This window comes from Chlamydotis macqueenii, chromosome 2 (assembly GCF_036417535.1).
Source record: "Chlamydotis macqueenii isolate bChlMac1 chromosome 2, bChlMac1.mat, whole genome shotgun sequence".
In the NCBI taxonomy this organism is placed as follows: domain Eukaryota; kingdom Metazoa; phylum Chordata; class Aves; order Otidiformes; family Otididae; genus Chlamydotis; species Chlamydotis macqueenii.
The window spans coordinates 84,382,051-84,403,539 of record NC_141557.1 but is presented as its reverse complement, the minus strand read 5'-3'; the positions used below and the strand labels follow the sequence as shown (position 1 = coordinate 84,403,539).

At 38.8% G+C, this 21,489-nt stretch overlaps 1 protein-coding gene across 2 annotated transcripts; it reads left to right on the top strand.

Moving 5' to 3' along the window:
• OTULIN (OTU deubiquitinase with linear linkage specificity) lies at positions 1–13,494 on the top strand. Of its 2 annotated transcripts, none has more exons than XM_086740358.1 (8): positions 1–251; positions 1,121–1,452; positions 5,226–5,299; positions 6,112–6,206; positions 7,424–7,567; positions 9,151–9,276; positions 10,314–10,583; positions 11,894–13,494. In XM_086740358.1, exons 2-8 carry the CDS (start codon positions 1,139–1,141, stop codon positions 12,086–12,088), a joined length of 1,218 nt encoding a protein of 405 aa, XP_086596484.1. In that variant the 5' UTR covers positions 1–251; positions 1,121–1,138; the 3' UTR covers positions 12,089–13,494. The 2 variants fall into 2 exon arrangements, with proteins under 2 accessions (XP_086596484.1, XP_086596483.1); XM_086740357.1 differs by having other exon boundaries at positions 1,117–1,452.
• The last annotated feature ends 7,995 nt before the right edge of the window (positions 13,495–21,489 follow it).

Here is a 21,489-nt window from a genome sequence, read left to right as displayed (position 1 = left end):
GCGGGCGGCGGCTCGCGCGGGACTGCGCCTGTTGCCGCGGCGATGGCGGCTCTGGGCGCCCGCCAGCAGCCGTTGTAACCGTTGTCGCGGGGCCCGCGGGGTGAGCGGCCACCGGTTCCGCCCAGAGCCTCTCGGCAGCCCGGGCCCGGCCCCGCCGGCATGAGCGGGCAGCGGCGGGCGGGGAGGGGCGCGGCGGGGGGCGCCGAGCGGTGCCGGGCCCGCGGTCCCGCGGGACAGAGGGTGCCGGAAAGGTGAGGGCTGGGCCGCAGGCCGTGGCGGTGCGGGTGCGGGTGATGTTGCGCTGTACGGGGCCTGGGTCGGCCTTCCCTGGGAAGCGGGGCCGGGAGTAACGGGGACAAAGTGTGCGGCTTTCCTCCTGAGCTTCCTTCTGCGGGACGGCTTGGGGCAGGGCAGGGCTCCAGTGCGAACGGACAGTGACATCTGGGAAGGAAAGGTTTGTGGGAAGTTTTGACCTGAAAATAGAAGTTAGAATTGTCTAGAACATGGGTGTGCCAACTGCGAAGCAATCCATGGTTTTGGGGAGGTTATGCATCAAATTAAGATAAATTTAAAGATAAATATCCCTGAAGTATATCCAAAGCCTCTGGACAACTTAACTAGAATGGATTGTTGAAGGTCTTGTCTCACTGTAACTTAAACATCATATTGGAAGAAACAAGGATTAGTGGGTTTTCCATTATGCAGTAATCCTGGTGCAATGGAAAATTTCATGGAGCACCAGGTGAGTTTGTAAAATTCCCCCTCTTGCAGGGCTGAAAGGTCTTTCATTGGGTTTTCTGTTAATCCTCAGGTTTTTAGGTGGTAATGTCTCTTGAGAAGAGGACGTTCAGTCAGGGCACTAATTCTAGCACAGATTGTGTTTGAGGAACAGACTAGCCTCGGTAAGATATTAAATTGGTTTGCCTATGAGATGAGTTTGAAAATAGCTTGGGTGCTGTGTTATCTTACCAAACTATTCTGGATTTTGTTCCTGCTTTTTAATTATTTACCCTCTGCATCCTCAGAATAACTATCAAAATATTGTAATTTTCTTAAAACATATGCTTTTCTTCTTCTGTGAGAGATATTTTTCACATATTTCTGCATTCTTCAAAGCCAGGATAATTTTCAAGGGTGGATGACAGAACCAAGGAGCCTTTCTGTGGGTGCAGAACAGACACAGAAAAAAGAGAGCGTTGCCGTACAGTTGGTGAAGCAAGAAAAGGAAGTTGGAGTTCATTCTAATGAACTTGGTTCAGGAAACGCAGCTACAGACCAGAAGGAGCAGTCTACATCCAACATGAGAAAAGACTATGTATGCAGAAATACGGGGAGACCTGAGAAGACAGATATGACTAAATCACTTGTGGCAGATCAGGATGCATCTAGAAACTGTGAACTATATCTGCCTGCGTCTAGCAGTTGTTCAGCCATGGAGTCATCTGATGACAGGTGAGGAGACTTTTTTTAAAAAAAAAAGAAAGGGAGGGGTACTTTCAGTTTGTGAAAGTGAGTTTCTTGGCAGAATTTCATATATGTTAGTGTCTTAGTGAAATAGGTCTAAAAGTCAAATCTTAAACTTTGAAGGCCACCTTCATTTAGATAAATTGCTTATTTTTATAGTTTATTAGTGGTCTTCTTTCCCCATCTAAGGGAATAACTTATGCAACATTAAGCTCTTAAGAGCAGGATGCAGGGCATGGGAAACAAAGAATTGATGGCAAATACTTCGGTAGCTTGGTTTTAACCTTGTGAACGCTTTGTTAGATGCAGACAATCATAGAAAGCTTTTTTTTTTTTTTTTTTTTTTTTTTTTTTTTTAAATCCTAACACTTTAACTTTTTACTTGGTTGTTTTTTTTTTGTAAACCTCCTGGTCTAGGCTGAAATAAAAATTTAGCTGTGTGATTCAGATTTGACAGTAGAAGTCTTTACAAGAATATTTGGTACCTGGAAGAAGAAATAAATATGAAGGTTTAAAAAAAAAAAAATACTCCAAACTTTTGGAAACACAACTAATGCACATTAAGAGTGGCTTTATGTTATTGAAGAATACCTTAATAAAGTAAGATAAGAAAGTGATTTCTAATTAATTCTCTTTCTATAGGTAGCCAGTGGACTATTTTAAACAACATCCAGAATCTACAATAACTGCTGACTTAGTGAAAAATTCACTAAAAATAAGTACATGTTTTCAAGGATGCTTTTAAAATCTTACTTCATGCTTAATTTACATAGTAATTTAAGCACAATCTAATACGTTAGTGTGAATCTTTTAATATTAACACACATCTAACATTAGGACACAGATTCCTATGAGTATGACTTAAGTGTATTGCGTATGGTGGCAGAAGTGTGGTACATAAGGATCTCTATCCTTCTGAATTTTTAAATTAGCTGCTTACTTGGCATACTAATTCTATTTGATCTAATATGCCTTTACATGAATTATTAATTGCAATGAGTTTAATCTGGTATAAAAAATTTAAATATTAATCTATTCATGATAATAAATGGAAGACTTTTCAGTACTAGGAGATCTACTCCTGCAGATCTGTTAGTGTTAAACTATATATATTTTTGCCTGTGTCCTTTCCCTTCTTTCCAGCTTAGTTTTGCTTGCTGTCATCTTAACTTGTTGGGGTTTAGGATTTTTTAGTGGTGTGGGGTATTTTTGTTGTTTTTAAAATGCAAAGCGCTGGATACTCTAAGTAAAATCTGACTTCCTGTTTTCATTAGTATCTTTGGTTCAGCAGAATCTGATTTATTAGTTCAACAATTAGTGTTTACACGCAACACTATGCACACTTTTTTTTTCCTTTTTTTCTTTTGTGCATGCATGTTTTCATTTAATTATTCTCTTCTGTCTGTTATTTTATTTTCACTCTATTGTCAAATATTAATGTGAAGATTAATGGGGAAAGGCTTTAGTTTTCACATTCTTGTTTCTGTAGATTTACTTAACAGTTGCTGTGCTAGAGCAATGTTAAGATGCACCTTCAGCTGTGAGAGTGCTTGTGCAGATGGATTGCACCTCATAGCTACCTTGATTTCGAAACAACTCAGTTAAATTGCATTGCTTTATTTACACTGGATGTTAATGTCAGGCTCTGACTCTGAGTTCTGTTTTGTCAACTCCCAGAAATAAGATGGGGTAATATCTGCAGAAGGAACATGATGCTGCTTACTCTACATGAAACTTCTTTTTTGAGTGACCTCACTAGTTTACTAAGTTGAGCGCTTTTTGTCTTTGGGCATTATAACCTAAATATTTGTGGATGTATCCCAAAGTAACGCTTCCCCCCTGCCCCACCTCCTCCCGTGGGATCTCTTGTAGAAGCAAGTTTGTTCATGCTCAGAGGGTGAGCTTGTTGATTTGTATTTTAGATACTTGGCTTATAGATAAACTAGGGTACAGATTGGTGCTATCGGATAATGAGTTCTTTGGGGTTTTTTGGTAGTATTTTCAAAATTCTTTGGTATTCTTGAATTTCTTCACAAACCTTAATGGACCTTAATCTCTGCTGAGAAATAAGATTATGCATGGAAATTACTGTTTGTCCAGTGCCACACTGTAACAAGGATAAGGACTTGGGATAAGTATTTCTTTGATTTTTCTTCTCAGCAGGCAGTACTCTTTATGGAGTACTGTGTTTAATATCTACTACATGTATTGTTTCTCTTTTAATTAATAATTATGTACTATTGTTATGAATCCCATTTCAAGCAGCTACTTGAACACCCAGGAAACCCAGTTTGAAAGTTACAGGTTTGAAGCTTGAGTAAAAACTAAACTGTAGTTTCATATGACTGCACAGTAGATGACAGTTTCCTGGTATTAACCTATATTTGTCCTTACACTGACGATTTTTTTCATTCTTGAGGGGAATGTATGCAAATAGATTAGAAATATTGCCTTTTTTAAAGTAAGCTAGTTTGAAAATAAAGAAAAAGAAATACGGAGCCATCATTTACCGGTGTATTCTTTCAAGTTTAATGAGAGCAACCTAATTACCAGGTGGCTACATTAAAGCCTTTCTTGCAGTCTTCCTAACTGCTTGTTCTCCCTTAGTAGTGTAAGATGGGACAGGGTCACTGCCTTAATTTCTTCCTGGTCTTTTGTAAGCACACTGGAGTCTGGGTTTGGGTTTTTTTTGTGTAGTAGACTAGAAGCTAGTAATCATGGTGGGCAATGATAATAAACTTTTTTTTTTTCTGCACTTGTGCTTTCTTCGGAATCCAAACTTTCAATGTAACTTTCTTTTAGTGGTAAGCCCAAATGATGTACTAATATGTTTGGTGATGTATGGGGTTTTTTTTAAGTATTTCAGCTGTGAAATTGTGATTTTAAAGTTTATTTGCTAGATGTAATTATATGACAAATGCCATTCAGAATCATGTTTAAAGGAATGTGCAATTTACAATTCTGTTTTTTGAACACTGTATGGACTCTGTGTATTGCATAGAAGCAATATCCTTGTAGGCCATCATTCCCTCCCTCATGGTCATAGTGGGGTTCAGAATGCCTGCATCTAGGCTCAGGTGGAGACATTTGGCTCTTAAGACAGCATACCTGGACCAAATAGCTCATATTATTTGAGGAAGAATGTTTGTCTAGATTTCAGTTAGCCTGTAGACTGCAGTTTGGATCACACTTAGAATTTAGTTTTCTTTGAGTTTCTAACATTCAAACCAGGTGCAGATAGCTGGCTGCTTCTCATCATGATATCCCGTCGCGTATTCTGCTCGTTACTAGGCAGGTTGCTCAGCCCCAGTGGAGCGTAGATACAAAGCTCTGATGAGTAATGCATTCTTAGTTGCACACTTAGGTTGCAGTATTCATACGCTCAGCAAATAAGGCATTTTGGCTTGTATCTTCTGCAAATTTATCCTGCAAAATTTACAAATACAACGGGACTTTAGTACTCTGGAGTCTGCATACAATCAGCAGAAGAGAGATTCAGGCAGTGATTTATTACCAATGTAGGTAGGTGTCACAAAATAAGAGAGGGGAACAGTTGAGAGGCTTTTTTAAACTTTTTTTTTTTTTTGGGAAGTCATGTTGGTTTTATGAAGATGTTTAAGATGGAAAGCAAGTCAAGTTGAAAAAATACTTGGAGAAAGACTTAAGTACTTGCCTGTAGTTATAAACAGGGGAAAAGGTAAATTACTCTAAGACTTGTGCTGTTACCTGAAGTATGTGTTATGTGTTGATTTTTATTGCAGTGAGGAGGACATGTATCGTGATGCAGAAGAAATAGAAAGAGAGAAAATACTACTTTATGAGACAAGCTCTTCAGGTATGTTTGAACTTGGTTTCAAATACAGTATTAGAATTCATTGTAGCACTAGTTTATGATGATTTGACGCACTGATTTCCAAGGATTTTTGTGCAGGGGTGTGTCTGTGTGCAATAGAAGCTACTTATAATAACTGAGTATGTTGTATGGTTTAATTAGTGAAAGATGAATTTTATGTAAAACTAGTTCTTCGTAGTATATTTTTTCCTTGTGTTTCTATAGTTACTTTAAAAGAGAATGTGAGTCCTTTGGAAAGCAATCATACAGCCTATGTTACAAGTGTTGTTCTTGAAAATGGCTTACTTATGGTCATTATAGCAGCATCTGTTGCTGGGATTGCTTGATAACCTTATTAGTGTCTGTTCTGGAAAAAAGGCTTTGGGATTCCAAGGGAAAACTGTATTTCTTCCTTCTACTATTGTTTCTAACTTACTCAGAAAGATCTGTTATCTTTCTTCTTTATAGTCGGGCTCCTGAAAGAAGAGAAATGTTCACCCAACAATTTTCTGATTGCTAAGAAAATGAAGAGTACTAATTTCTACTCTTTGTTAATAAGTATTTTTCAGAAGAGAGGAGCAGAGTGTTCTCTATTTTGTTGAACTACATTATTATTTTTGTTCACTTGTCATTTTAAGAGCAAGCTGGGTTTTTCCCCTTCCAATGCTAATAATTACTTAGTAGCTGTAGGCTGTGCTGCCAGTGTCCTTTGGCACCAATGTTAAAGTGGTAAGAGTGTATTTAGAAATTCAATGGTTTTTCTGTGTTGTTCTATTTCAGTTCTCAGTGTAATGTTACATATTCTATTTTGACAGAATATAAACTAAGTGTTGCACCGGAAATGGACGTCATGGAGTATTGCAGAAAAGAATGGAGAGGAAATACACCAGCAGCAAAAAGGATGAGAAAGGTATCAGCTCTGTTTTTGTTGAGTTTTGTTGGGCTTTTTGTTTTCATTTGTATGTTTAGTAGGTGATTTTCTATGGGAAGAGTCTTTAAAATGGGAAACAAAATAGCAATATTTTCCAATGTCTGGTCTTAGAAGTGACTGATGACTGAAACTTGGTTTTGATCATACTCATTCAAAATGTGTTTTTTGTAAGGCTATTTGTTGATAGTGTAAGGTTTTGATTAATACTGTTCTTCATTACTGTTTTCAGTTAAAGTTTTACATTTGGTTTATTACTATAAAGTGTTAATCTTGTGATTGAAATGGCAGAGCAGACAGATAACCATACTTTCTGACACAAGGCAAGTAACTGAAGTTGGTGAATTGCGTGATTTTTACAATGGGGAGCTTTATTGAATAGGCTCAGTTTATCTTAATTTTTTCCTGAATTCTTACTTCTTGTAGCTTTTTGGACTAGTTTTTTTATATTAATCTTGTGCTAGAATAGTAGAAAATAAAGCATAAGTTTGTTTGGATGTTTTTTGTGGTTTTGTTTTTTTTTCAACACGATTTGAAAATTTAGTGCTATGTATGAGTAAAACTAAAAAATACTTTCCATAAATCAAAAGATGTATGTGTCACCTTCAAGACATGCTGAGCTTCAGAGGTTGCATTTCAGCATTGCTGCTTCTGCTAACAGTGTATGTATGGGAACAGCAGGGAGGGGACAAATGTGCTGTGGCATGTGTCAGGATGTTTCAGTGTAAACACAAATTTTCCCTGAGGCAAAACCAACTACATGTGACATGTATTGGGTAAATGGAATAAACTGTTGCTGAAACTTCTTGAAGCACAGTGTATTTTTAGATTTACAGTCTTGCATGTGTATGTGTGAATGTTTGGATTTTTCTGGAACCTAAGTGAGTTAGCTACCCACATTTCAATGATATTTATGCTCTATCATGAAATAAATGCCACAACCAATTACCTACTTAGATTTCTTTTGTTTGTTGTTTATTATTCAGCAGAGCTAAGGAAGTTCTTTTTCAAAGCATAATTTGTGATATAAAAGCATTTGAACTTTGAAAATGGGTAGTGGGTCAAATATATGTATATATTTTTTTTAAATAGCGTTAGCATTTGGATGCTAATATTCCAATATACTTTATGATACCAGTGCATGATCTTAAAATGTTTTAGTAACACTTTCATGTTATTTGGGTTTTGTATTTTTCTAGGGATATGAAGCAGTTGCTCAGAAGTTTGCATCTATAAGGAGAGTACGAGGTGATAATTACTGTGCTCTCAGAGCAACTCTGTTCCAGGCACTAAGCCAAGCCACCCAGTTACCAAGCTGGCTGCAGAGTGAGGATTTTACTATGGTACGTGTCAAACTGATATTCTGACAGTAGAGGAATGTTGGTTCTAACCTACTTGTTAATTTTATTATCTTATTGCTCTGTTATCCTATATATGCTCGCTTCTCAATATCCCTTGAACTGAGAAATGGTAGTGTTCACTTCTGTGGTTTTTGTTTTTTTTTTTTTTTTTTACAGTGATTTTTTCAACTTGGAATTGAGTCCAGGTCCCCTTAGTTTCCAGTTTATAATGTATAAATGTTACTGTAGTGCTGACTGTAATGTAACTTGTCTGTCTTCACCTTGCCCTCTTGCTTTTTTTATTACTACATGTAATAATGGCAGTAAGAGGTTTCCCGCAAGACAGCTGGTAATAACAAAAAATGCAGACAACTTATTCTAATGTTCACCTATTTTTCTTCCTACTGATTTATAGAGGAAAATATGTCATATGGTAATTAACCTTTTTTTTAAAAAGGTACGCAACTATAAAACAAACTGACAGAAATAATAAACTGTTAATGCATCAAAGCAGAAGATGTGTAAGAGAAACGTGTGTGGTGACTGTGAGCAGTACAACTTTAACAAAGGTGTTTTTGTGGGGTTTTTTGGTTTTGTTGCTGCTGGTTTTTTGGTTTTTGGTTTTTTTTTTTGTTTTAAATTTAAAATGATGTTTACATGCATGTTTCTTGTTGTAGACGTTACTGGCGCATAATCTTTGATTACTTACTTCAATATGTCCAATTAGCATAGGATGCCAGGCTGGGTTGGAGGAAGGCCTGTATATATCTGACATATTTGGTTGCCATTAAGGAGAACACAATACTAATTTGGAGTCCTGAGAAAATGAAAACTGGCTGGTAATGGCTGATGGCATATGTGCTACTCTAGTCAAATCTTTAATTCATGGTGAGACACTAGTCGCTCTTCCAGTTCTAGTGGTAAAATAGTTTAATAAACGAGGGGAAACTCTGGGCATGCAACTGCCAAGATGTCCTTCAAGAGAAGTGTAAAAGCTCTTAACTGAACAGGTGTAGTGTGTAAGCGGTATAAGGAGCAGTTCTGAGGCTCAAGTATGATCTGGTGCATCAATTAATCCCCAGGCTGTTTTCTTCTTTATCAGAAAACTAGTCCCATAGTGTTTTAGTTATGTACCCTGAAAAGAGAACACGGTTTGTGTGTTCTGGACTGAGTAGCTTGCACTCCAGCAAGACTTCTGGATTATCTGGTGGATGCCATCACATCTTTAACCTTCTCTTCTGTTGGTTCAGGGACACTTTCAAACACATTCACTGTCATCTGATGCTGGAGAGGTTTTTTTTAATTGAGGAAAAAAAAAAAAAGCCATGAGTAACTGTTATCCAGCAAGTATTGTAAACAGCCAGTTGTGTTCAGTTATGGTCATCCTAGTATGACATCTGTTCAGAAAAACATACGAGGGGTTATTTTAAGGTGCAAAATCTTTAAAACAAACAAACCACAAACAAACAAAAACCACCCAAAAAAAACTCCACCAATAAAAATCAATAAAATAATAATGTGCAAGTCGGTAGCTTTTCCTTTCAAGATTTTTTACTTAAACTACCTTCTGTTCTCTCAACTTCCAGCTGCCTGAAAAATTACTGAGCAAATATGACTGGATCAAGCAGTGGCAGCTAAAACAGAAGCTGGGCAGGAGGACAGGAGAAATAAGTGATGAAATTAAAGAATATTTAATACTGCTCAGGAAGAAGGTTGGAAAAGTATTTGTTTATTCTTGGTCACTTGCAGATAAGTAAAATGACACAGAATTTTGAATGTGAAGTTAGCATAAGGATGCTTTCAGTTTTCTGTATGTATACTGCAGGAAAAAAAAAAATTCAAGAGAAGAATGTCTGTTCAGATCTGTGGGAGTTTTCTGGTCTTCCACTGCTTGCATTAGCCTAATGCTGAAATTAATTTTTAAACTCTGCAGAAAACTATTAAACAGGTTTCAATGAAGAAATTAATGCAAAAGAGTAATATTTAGCCTCTGATATTTCTTGTATTTATTTGAAGGAATCATGTATACTATGGATAAATACTGTTGCAACCTTGAACAGATCATGGAAAGATTAAAAAAAATGCAGAATAATGCTGAAGTAATTTCCAAGGAGTAGTTTGTTCCGCACTTATGTTTTTATTCTAGGTTAATGTAACGGGAAAGTGGTTGTGCCCTTTTCGTGTTTGTAGTAAATTACCTAGCCCCATCTTTTTCCCCCTTGAAACTCTGAAACCTATTTTTAAAAACTCTTCAGTTGTTCCTGTCTTACTGTGTATGCATGTTCTCTTTTCTTGAAGACTTTTAAGAATATTTTAAAGGCTGCATTCAAGCAGTTTCTGAAGGCAGGAATGAAACATGCATTCTGAGTAACTGAAATGTAAAGAATATGACAGAGGTAGGATTTATGATACGGAAAACAAACAGGTTATTATCTTATTGCTTAATGTGCCATGACAATATTTGTTTTGCCACCTTGCAACAGTTTCCAACATCCCCTTTTGCTTTGCTCTGCATTAATTTAAGCAAAATCAGACTAGCTCAACTTTAACCTCGATAGGACTACAGCTGTAGAAATATTCTTGAGTGTTTTTAAAAAGGCACAAAGCCCTTCATAAATTAAATTCTGAGTGCCTGTGCTGCGTGCCTGACAATTCACAAGTGGCTTTTTACAGATCTTGCATGGTGATGGCTGTTGATACGTGTTGTGTGTGTTATTTGGTTGTTTGTTTTGTTTTTTTTTTTTTATAGTGGAAGAATATAAGTGAAATCAAGGGTCCTATTGAGAAACAAGAAGCTTGTGATAAATTGTTTAAAAATGAAGAGGAGGAGTATAGTCTCTATGAAGCACTGAAATTTTTGATGCTTAACACTGCCATTGAATTATACAACGATGATAAAAATGGAAAGAGAGTTCCTGTCTTCTCATGGTTGCTGTTTGCACGGGATACATCTAGCAACCCTTGTCAATTAATGCATAATCACTTGAATCATATTGGTCACAGTGGAGGCCTTGAACAAGTAAGGATAGATGGTTTTAACAGTGTTATTTTCCTGTTTGGGAGGTTTTTGTTTCAAGTGGTTTAAGAAATGATCCAGCTTTTGTCTGGTCTTTCATTAGGAAAAATAGAGTAGGACTGTGTGCCTGTAGTAAGAGTCTATAAAGGCCTGCCTTTTAAACATTGGGTTTTGTGTAGCACCTGACACTTGGGTAGGATCGTTCTTTAGAAGTGTGGTATTCTGTTAATAGAAACATTTGTATTAGTCTCTTAATTGTTAGCTTTTATAATATTTTTTTTTTAAAGCTAATACTCAAATTATGAAGAGAAGATCATACGTAGTAGGTATACTGGTTGAATTCTGATAAACTAGTGGCAGTTACTGCCTTATATGTTGCAGAAATGATATGCATATCACAAAAGCCCCAAAACAAAATGTAGTGATTAATAAGCTGAATAGTCTGAAAGATTTTTAGAACATATATTTTAAAAAATCCCATTGAATATGTTGAAAGTGTGGTACTGCAGTTAAATTCATTACTTTATTATAGTCACTAGAAACATGGAAGTATTATGTTTTGTTTGTTTTTGTTAGTTTAAAAATCTGATGACTCTAGTATAGGTGGGACAGGTTGCTGGTACTGTTAAATTAGCTGATTACTTGGTGACTTCTTTGCTGCCTCGTTCAGTCAGTAAGTAATGTTGCATGGGGTTTTTTGCTGCCTATATTTATTTATTTCAGTGATATTCTTTGTAAACTGTTATTTAGAACAGGATATGCTTGCCGCTGTAGTAGGCAAGATAGAAGACTTTGCAGCATCTTTCTCTGAATTCCTTCTGATATCAACAGGCTTTGTAAGGGCTTTCCATCCGTTTTTTATTTGGCTAGGGAGTTCAGAGTACCCTCTAAGAGAGAAAGGATCAGTGCCTGAAACCCATTCATGTCTGGCTTGGTGGCTTAATAAGATGAATACTGATACAAGAGAATGTCTTTCCTACCCGTTCATGGCAGCAGGGAAGTGGGATTCTCTGTATAAAGTAGCTTTTTAGGAGTAATATCCTACTGTGCCATTGCTGAGTCTGAAGAGCTCCATGTTAAAGCCTGATATCTTAAAGGTATTTGTGGAGCAAGTTAAGAATGACTTGAATGATTGTGATGCTGAATTGGAGATGCTTATGTTGTATGCATTCTCATTTACTTTTCTTCGTAGTTTTTTTTTTTTCTTTGAAGAATTCCATCTGATAGGTATTAGTTTAGTATTGTTGTGAGAAATATCTTGTAAAAGATAAGTTTAATTTTACACATCGTATTTCTGCTTTTTTCCGATGTAGGTGGAAATGTTTCTCCTTGCTTATGCTCTGCAGTATACCATCCAAGTGTATCGCTTGTATAAATATAGTACTGATGAATTCATCACGCTTTATCCTAATGACCCAGAGGAGGACTGGCCTATGGTGACTCTCATAACTGAAGATGACAGACATTATAATATTCCAGTCAGAATGTGCCAGGATACTATGCTGTAAACAAGTGGTTTTTGGCAGACAAATCTGTACTGCTTGTTGAGGTTTCCAGTGCTATTTTGAAACAGGATGATGATGAAATCTGCATTATTAAATCTACAGCAACTTGAAATCCATGTTGTAGAAGTTTACATCTGAACTAAAATATCAAATAGGTACTAGCTTAAAGAGTAAAAATTTTGCAAGTATGACTTTTGCCCATTAAAAAAAAAACAACCAAACAAACTTCTGCAATCCTTTTTTTGAAGGGCTTACTGTGAACAGGAATATTCTGCTCCATGAAATAATGAGATAATGGTGAATTGAAATTTCTCGAAAAGTAAGCTGGTAGTGTCCTGACTGATATCTGTAATGCACATGCTTAGAAGCAATTAGTACAAATCTTGGGTGTTGGGAAGAAATATAATTATTTTGCAGTTGAAATCTATTGCCTGCCATGGTTTATGCTATAAGAGAAATGTTATTTAAAGTTTTCTAATGTTCTGGGGTTTTTTCCAACATGAATATCTCTTATGTACAAGCCAGTCATCTGTTACACTGAAAATAAAGAGCTCTTCCCCTTTCAGCTCCTTGAGAGGATCATGGCAAAGAGAGACTTTTGATAGTAAAGGGAGTATAAAAGTTGTCAGTAGGTCACAAATTCAAAACCTACACAGAATTCCCTCTTCGGTGATGATAGCTGGTATGAGAGAACCACGTGCCCACTAACTTCCACATCTGTTCATATTACTGTTCCTGTAATGTTAATTGCACTTTGCTGGTAGTTGCTGTGGAGAACATCAGGATTTTAATTTGTCCAGGGAGTGCAGTGGATGGAAGTAAACTTCTGGTGCAACTTCTCCAGGAGGAGAAGTATGTGGGAGGTTCTGTTTATGCACAGAATTATTCGTTATGCTTTAAATAGAGGGAATACAGAATATATGAGAATATATGAGATACTAGGAGTGCCGACATACCTTTTAAAATAATTAATTAATAAAACCTTGTGCAGATGATTTTTGGAACAAGAGAGTGAAAGTTTATTTAAATGAAATGCTGGTCATACACAGGTCACTTGGCTTCACTTAGAGGCCTTCTTACGTAAAAGGGATAAGATTATAAAAAAAATACTGATTCAGATATTCTGGAGGAAATGATGTGCAAAACTTCTGGCATGCAAAACTTCCAGTTCTCCTGTTTTGTTCTACTTGAAATTAATTTGTTCACTTTTCTTATTGTAAAAGGTAATTGCACAATGAGAATGTGTATTCACTGTGTTCTAGAGTGTGTTTTAGACACGTCGTAATGACATCACATACTCAGTGTTATATTTATCATATTGTCTTTGCCTTTTAAAACAACTAGTTTTATCTGTTACTGAAAATTTCTGGGAGCTACAAAGGAATAAAAATAAACCAATTTATCTGACAGTATTGTGTTTCTTATTTTATGCCTTGTTTTCTCCTTTACGTTTATATTGAGTTTTTAATTTTTAAATCCTTGTTCAAGTTAGTTATTTCTTGAAAGGTGCAAAGCATAGTAATGTGTAAAAGAAATAATTGTCAGATTGCTGCTTGCACATGGGCAGCAAAAATATTTCCCTGAATTACTGTTATGTAAGTAATGCTGAAAGGGAAAGAAAAATAAATTAACATTTGCACACACTGAACTCTGATGGAAAAGTTGTGGTTATGATTTAAATAACAAAGTATTTAAATCCTGATTTTTTTCTAATTGAGATACATTGTGGAGAATAAAATTCACACATTTTTGAAAAAGACATAATTGTCATACGTTCAGAGTCACTCTTCTGAAGGTATGCACGACAAAAGCCTGTAATGTAAAGCAGAGACTTTTAAAGGGCTGAGTCTGCAGCCTTTAGATCTGTAAACAATCCACCTAATTGGCTGGTACCTTGAACTGAGAAGTGCGGGACCCAGTACAAGGTACGTGTACACCTTTAATCACGTATTGTTTCTGCAGAAGCTGAGTAACAGTAGAAAACCTGGTGTTGCTTTGTATTTTCCATCTATTTTTTTTTTTAGAGACAAGCAATGAGTCTGTGCTGTGGTCTGCAGTATATTGATTTAACCTAAGTACAGAATTGACAGCTGGCAGTTTTTCATCTAGTTATACAACGGATACATACTGCTTTTCTGTTGGGTCCCCGCCCCATATTCTACTGAATAACTGAAAGAGTCAATAAATTAAATGAAGTGGAAGCGAGGGGTAGAAAAGGAAGGGGAATGGAGGTCAAATCAATTCTGCTCCCTGCCCCCATGTCGCAGAGTCTTGCATGTGAGCAGACGTGTAACAGCTACTGTACTTCAAGATCAATGCACTAAAGGAAGGAGTGCTTCACTCAACACCAGGCATAATTTGTGCAGATCTTTAATACTGTAATATGTGAGCTCCTGCGAGTTGGTGGAGATGAAGAAAGTTCTCTCTGACTGTTGTAGTTAGTGTGCTTTTTGTGCAAAAAATATTTTGTCCACTTAAGCCCAGCTTTTATCCCTACTTTAACATTATTGTTATGTCCAGCTTCTGCCCTTCATAGTTTTTTGGAGAAGGAAATGTGTGTTTTTTTCAGAACCATTTTAGCATACTTTCACATATTAAATGGAAACATCTTGCTTTCTATCATAGTGCTTTGACTTGAGCTATCAGGTTGCTTTTTAAAAAGCATTTACGTGTGTATTTTTCACTAAACATAGTTGTGGTCTACACAAAGTTTTTATTTTGCCTTTCTTTCATCTCCTAGTAAGAAAGATGTTACAAAGTTAATGGACACTTGTCCTCCAGCTTCCTTTCTGATGGTGGAAGTGTACACCAGAAGTTCTTCATGTGAAGGAAAACAGTGGTCCAGGTGATCTTCCTGGACTGGGCGCAGGGGAAGGAAACTGCATTGTGCCAGGTGGGAACAGCTGGCTGTGGCTGGAGAGGTGTGCTGAACCCACGCTGCAGCAGGCAAGGTAGCAAAGCTTAGGCTGGGTATGGCTCTGAGAAGCTTGTGCTGGAACGGGCCTCATGGTGTCCTGAGGGAGCTCACCCCAGAACCTGGCCACCCCAGGGAGGTGCAGGTGTGTTTGGTTCAGGACTGTCACTTTATTTAGACAGTTGAGTCAAAGCTTGACCGAATCTTGGCCAAGTTTATTTTTGCACGAGAGCCCTATCATCAAAAAATAGTGAAGAAGGGTGAAGAGCAGGGTGGGAACTGGTCTCTCACTAGAACATAGTGAGACATAGTCATACATCGCTTTTTAGGCATTAAAGGAAGTGGGGAGAGGGAGCTCTTGCATTGTGCATGGAGTGCAGGGCTCAATTCATGACCTCATGTCCCTAATATACTTCATAGTGTTGGTTGTGCAGCCCCTGCATCTTGTTCTCATAATTGCCGTTTGTTCCCCCAGTATGCTAGCTGGCAGCATAGGACTGAGCATGTTTGAAGACAGCCAAATGTATTTTATGAATGCTCCCTTTTTGGGTAATGGTGGAAGACGACAGGCGGCACGTTCTGGAAGCTTGCTGCTAGATGAATAATTGTGCTATGACATCAACTAATGCGCTTCAAGCCAAGAAGATTCAAATAATATTTCCATTTATAAATTTCTTGAGGAGAAGAACCTTGACCTTTGAGAAATGGAAAGGAAATGTTATTAATTCTACAGCGTTAAAAGTGAAAGAGGGAAGGCTTAGGATGGTAGAAGCCTCTCAAGGAAGGCGGCCCTCTAGTCCCTGTTCCCCAGAGCGTTCATTTTCTGCATGGGTGCTGATGAGTTGCTCTTATTTCGGTTCATGACTTCTTTTGCAGTTGGTTGGATGCCAAAAAAACCACCCCAACATTTATTGAGCCATTGAAGAACTAGTCAGTACTGACTAAAAACTGTTTTATTAGGGGTGTTGGATGAGTACTGTGACATGCTGAGGAAGGAGTGGCACATTGAACATGATCGTCAGCTGCCTCTTCCAGCTGATTGTTTCCCCAGCTTACCCTTTTCTGGAACTGTGGTTTCTGGGGATGTTTTTTTAAGACACCTGCCCACCAGATCTTTGATGTGATGTTATTTCCTTTAGGCTACAGCAGCAGACAGCTGCTGCAGGGACTGTGGTAGGCAGCCTCTGCACATGCTCTTCAGTGTCAAGCTTTCAGTCTGACAATCAAGACCAGTCAGTCCAACCATTTTTCAGGTTTTTGACTGGAAAAAAAAAAAAAGATGCTATGTAAGCTGAATGTGGAAGGTACAATTACTTTTTTTTCCTTTCTTACTTTCCTAGAATGAGATAATTCTGCAATTATTTCTGGCTTGCTGGGACAGGACAGAATTTATACACTGTCCTTGTTAGATCTGTTGTGCACCCACCCATCTTTTATTTAAAAAAAAAAAAAAGGAAAAAAGAAAAAAAGAAAGTCTGGTACAATGATTATGAAACCAGTATCATCCTTCTCAGTCTTCTTGTGTTTCACAGAACATTCACTGGAAATGTTCACTTCTAGTCTACAACTGACCCCCAGTACATACTCTTGGTGTTTAGATGGCTTTGCAGAGGAGCCCAGGAGTGATCCTCAGCTGGAGTGGAGCCCCAGCCCCAGGGACCAGGGACGAGTGTTTGCCAGGCAGTGTCCCTGCAGGCAAGGGGAGAGCATGGAGGGACAACCCGGGCTCACCCACTTCCCACCCAGCGGCACTTGGAGACCTCCTTTCCCAGGTCACAGCAAGAGGATCTGCTGACCTGTCACTTCACCTCGGTACACAACAACATGCGACATACATTTATGACACATAAATACCAATCGCACTTCGTAAATGTAGTATGACCAATATGCTTTTCCTTCTGATCTAGTCATCTCAAAAGATCACGGTTTAGCAGCATCAGCTTACCTTTATAGACTCATGTGAAGGGATATATTAGTTTAAATTAACAATGCATAGGTAGGTGAAAGAGATTTTGAAGATATGTGGAACACTGTGAAATGAAGTGGTAAGTGACTTGAGATTTTTTATTTCTTTAATTTTTTTGAATATCAAATAGTTCATCTGTTTATATCTTGAATAAGAATCTGCTAGTAGGGGTTGAAATATGTAGCAAGCCCTCTCTTTGGTTTCTGAAGTATCTAGTTTTGCTTATGTATTCATCCAAACTTTCAGGTGATGTATTGACATATTTGAGTCTTCACAGCTGGCATAATTTCTGTTAGAAACAGAAGCTTAGCTGAGACATGCTGTGTGATTGTGAGCCAGTGTTTCTAGAATAGCATACTCTCTTTACACAAACACAAGGCTATACAGCATCAAGAATCATATATATTGAGAAACAGTTGTTTCTCAGTTTCTCAATTTGTCCAAGAGAAAATCAAATAACTTTAAAAATGTATAAATCTATTCATGTCCAACCACATTTCCAGTGTGCAGAGTATATTTTTTTCTACCGTCTTTATTATATATGGCAAAAAAAAAAAATAGTTCTAGCCATAGATGTTTTCTAAAGATTTAAAGTCCTTATAAAAGCAGAATAAACATTACAGTCTTCTATTACTACCTATACTGTTGTTCCTGGATTCCTGAGATAGCAAAAACTATTCCTAGCTGAGAGGAATGTATTCAGCGTAAAACACTTCATCCATAGAGTAACAGATGTAACTGTAAGATGCTGTATTTCAGAGGTGGAGCACTTGCTGGACTGCTTCATGTTGCTGAATGTTTTCTGCATCATAAGATTTTTTTTAGCATGAAAAGTTAAAAGAAATAATAAATTACATTGAGCAAGGAAGAAGTACAGACTACAGGTTTACGGGCCATGAGAAAATAGGGGCTGTTTCATGCAAACTCTTTCTAGAGTGCTCTTGTTTGAGTGTTGGTTTTTTGGGTTTTTTTTGTTTTTTTTTTTTGTTTTTTTTTTAAAGAACTGTGTAACATTTTGATCTTTGTTTTACAGCAGAAGATCTGGATATTTTGCTCAAAGCATGATTTTGCAGAGCTGAAAGTAAACACTTGGGTGAGAGCCTGTTTCTTGCCACTTGTAGGCAGGTTCACGTCTTGCTGCCAAAGTTCGACTTCTGTGCCAGGGTGTAACGAACTGCATCGAGAGCACACTTGGCTTTTGGAGGCCTGTGTTCCTTTTGGCAAGCCAGTAAGCAGGAGTTAATAGCCGTTTCTGTTCCCTCACCTGAGCATGGTGTTTGAATTCATATTGTTGAGGGGACCAGAAAAGAAATAATAAAATTTCTTCTCTGGGGTCATCATTAAGCTGCTTGACTAATAAAGTTGAAAAGAAAGAGGGAAGAGGATTTTTACAACTAAAACAGGAAAAAAAAAAAAAAAAAAACAACCCGACCCAAATTCAGGGAGTTAACAGTTTATTTCCCTTGTATTAAATAGGACTTGCACAGTGGCAGGCCTGTTTCCTGCTGTGTATCTCAGACTTGTCTTCCATCCAGGCCCCCTGAGATCATCCCCAGAAAACACCCAGCTGGAGCATCCATCACTGGCCTCCTGCACTCCTGCAGGTATTATTACCACAGGGGGCTGGCACACGATGCTTCCATACTAGCTTTTAGTATCTATTAGTACTACTTTTAGACCATCAAGTGCTTCCATGGTGTTTGTTTCATTTACTGATGAGCCCTCTGTAGAGCTCTCTCCTCGCTCAGACATGCTGGGTTTTGTCTCATCAAACTATGCTACAAACAAAAAAACCTCTTTTAATTAACCAAAATAACTGAGGGCCTTTTAAAAGGTAGTAGGTGATTGGAAACATTATTTAGGGCTGCTTAAAGCAAATCTGTGATGGCTTTCCACAATCATCTGTTTTGTAAGACACCCAGATAAAAGGTCTGTTGCTACATTCCCCCATCACCCATCCCATGGATGCTCCATTCTGGCAAATCTGCCCTGACAGGGAGAAGATGGAAAACAGCAACACAGGTCTATGCTCACAGAAAGTTCAAAGGAAATAATGGTGTGAAATTTCCTTTGCAAAACTAAGATAAAAGGTGTAAGAGCTGCAGTCATGAAGGTGGTCTTGTTGCACTGTCGGGGCTCAGTTGTCATTGGTGGGGCTTGCCACCGAAACACCTGGTTCTTCAAAGAAATGCTGCACTGGATGATGTGTGAATTAACTCCCCATTTGTGGTAGGTGGGCTCAGCACCAAGAAATCTCTTTTGGCTGTAAATTTGGGAGCACTGGCTCCAGCTGCTGGGAAAATGTTCCTCTGCCTGTGAGACACGGGAAGATGCTCCATCTTTTAGGTAATCTAGAGGAAGGAGGCTTGCTTTTTCACAGCTACAGAATAGCCTGTAGAGAGAGTTAATTACTGCTTGGCTTTCTTCTGGGTAGCATCTTCATCAGCAGCCACTCCTTGGCTTCAGTCTTCCTCCCTGCAGGTCTCTCTCTGCTGTGTGGCAGGGACTAGGAGAGCGTTCACCGTGGTCGTCTGACACCTTGCTCGGAAGGGCTGTTTCAGACAAGCCCAGCTGAAAGACAACAGCAGTACTTTCGTTCTTTTGGTGCTGAACCTCTGTTAATTTCACGATTTTTTTTCACCTGTCGGTGGTAACAAGCCTTTTTCTGTTCCTCGGTGCAGAGCAGATCTTCCTCCAGCAGCACATACATTATCGACCTTGAGCAGAGCTGCATTCTCCCACCCCTTCCTCCCCACATTTATCATTCATTATTAGAGACAAAAGCAAATGCTGTGCCATACCATCTGCGAGCAGGAGGCCTTCTGTCTGTGGCTGAGGACTCTCTTGTCTGAGGTCTATGTATGGCCTTTGGGGAAAGAAGCTGGATTATATTTCAGTATACCTCATGGAGAGAAGAGGCAATTGGTGGAGGAGCAGTCAGAGGAGGGTTTGCTCATGGGAGAGGAGGAGGAGGGAGGGAGGAAGGGAGGGAGAGGAGACTTTCAAGACTGCAAGCAAAGAACGTGAATTAATAATGCTATTTGCCATCGTACTGCATGTCCTACTTTTTGCCTGCTTGCAATCTGACCCTTTCTTGCTTAGGGAGAGAGATATAAAGCCTATGTGGTCCCTGAAAGAGAAAGCTTAGTTAGAGAAACTCAAACTCACTGCATGTGACTCTGCGTACCATCTTTGGCCTTGCTCAGTCTGCTCAGAATGAAGCAGTGTGGCACTAATCCTCATGCCTGTTTTCAAACAGGCTCTGGCCCTTTTTTTTTCTTTTTTTTTTTTCCTTTTCTATTTTTTTTTATCATGGCCTCCTGCCAGGCCAGTGCTCTCAGCAGGACAAGGCCCGGCCATGCTCTTTGCAAGCGGCCATGGCAAGGCAGGGGCAGGTGCCAGCAGCTAACGAGAGTGCACCTGTGAGCGGCTAAGGGGCTTACCGTTTGCTGATTTAGATCCCCTAATTACATTCTTGGCCCTGCTCAGCATTCCATGTCTCAGGCAGGAAACATGGCCAGACATGAGCTGATCCTTTCTCCAGCCATGGGGACAGCAGTTGGTGGCTGAAGAGTGGGAAGGGGGACATGGCAAGAGCCACCGCCGGCTCAGGGGTCTCCAAAGGTCCCTGCACCACCCCGCACCAAGGCGAGCAGGAATTGAAGGGCTGACAAGATGTGAGGGACCCTAAGCAAGGCCAGGATTTAGGGATACAGGATGCTGGAGGTAGTGGGCTGCCTAAAATTGAAAACAGTATGTGAGATGGTCATTCTGTCGGCTGGAGAAGCTGGGCTTCTCTCTGACAGCATCATCTGAATCTGCTGCGGGACAGTGTGAGGAGAGCTGCAGTGGCAGAATCCTGGGGGGGTCAGTTGCAGGTATGAGCAAAGCCCTGCCATTGTACCTCTCCAAGTCCTTTTTAAAAACAGTGTCTGCTCAAGTGTCACACCGGGAGAGACATTTAAGGCTGTGGTCCCATAGTTGGCCTTCTCACTGGCTCTGGGTAGCTCAGATTCAGTCATTCGGAAGTACCCAAGGGAGACAATCAAAATCAAACACGAAACATTTTTGATTAAGGAATGTTTTCACAGCTTCATAAGAACAGCTTTGGTAGCTTGCCAGATGGATGGATGAAGCATCTTCTCATGACATTTGAGTTTGCCCTGGCCTGATGAGAATAATGCTCTCCTTTTAAGTACTAAGTGTCTGTTTAACAGGAATGCTAGAAGTTTTAGATTTGGTGTGGAAAAAGTATTCTGACCATGGTGTTTCCAAATCAACAACACTTGGAGTCTTTGTAGAAATAGAGTTTGCCTTGCACTGTTTTATGGATATCCTTGGATTTCATTAACTTCAAGTTAAGACCTGGCAGTTGGCTGCATCATGCTCATAATTCAAAACCAATTTGTGTGTTGGATTAATTTCTCACCAGGAGGTCTATTTTCCTGGTTCCAAATGAGAAAAGCATTTTAGACCATATTAGATTATCAGAATTAATAAAACAGAAGCAAACGGAATAATGAA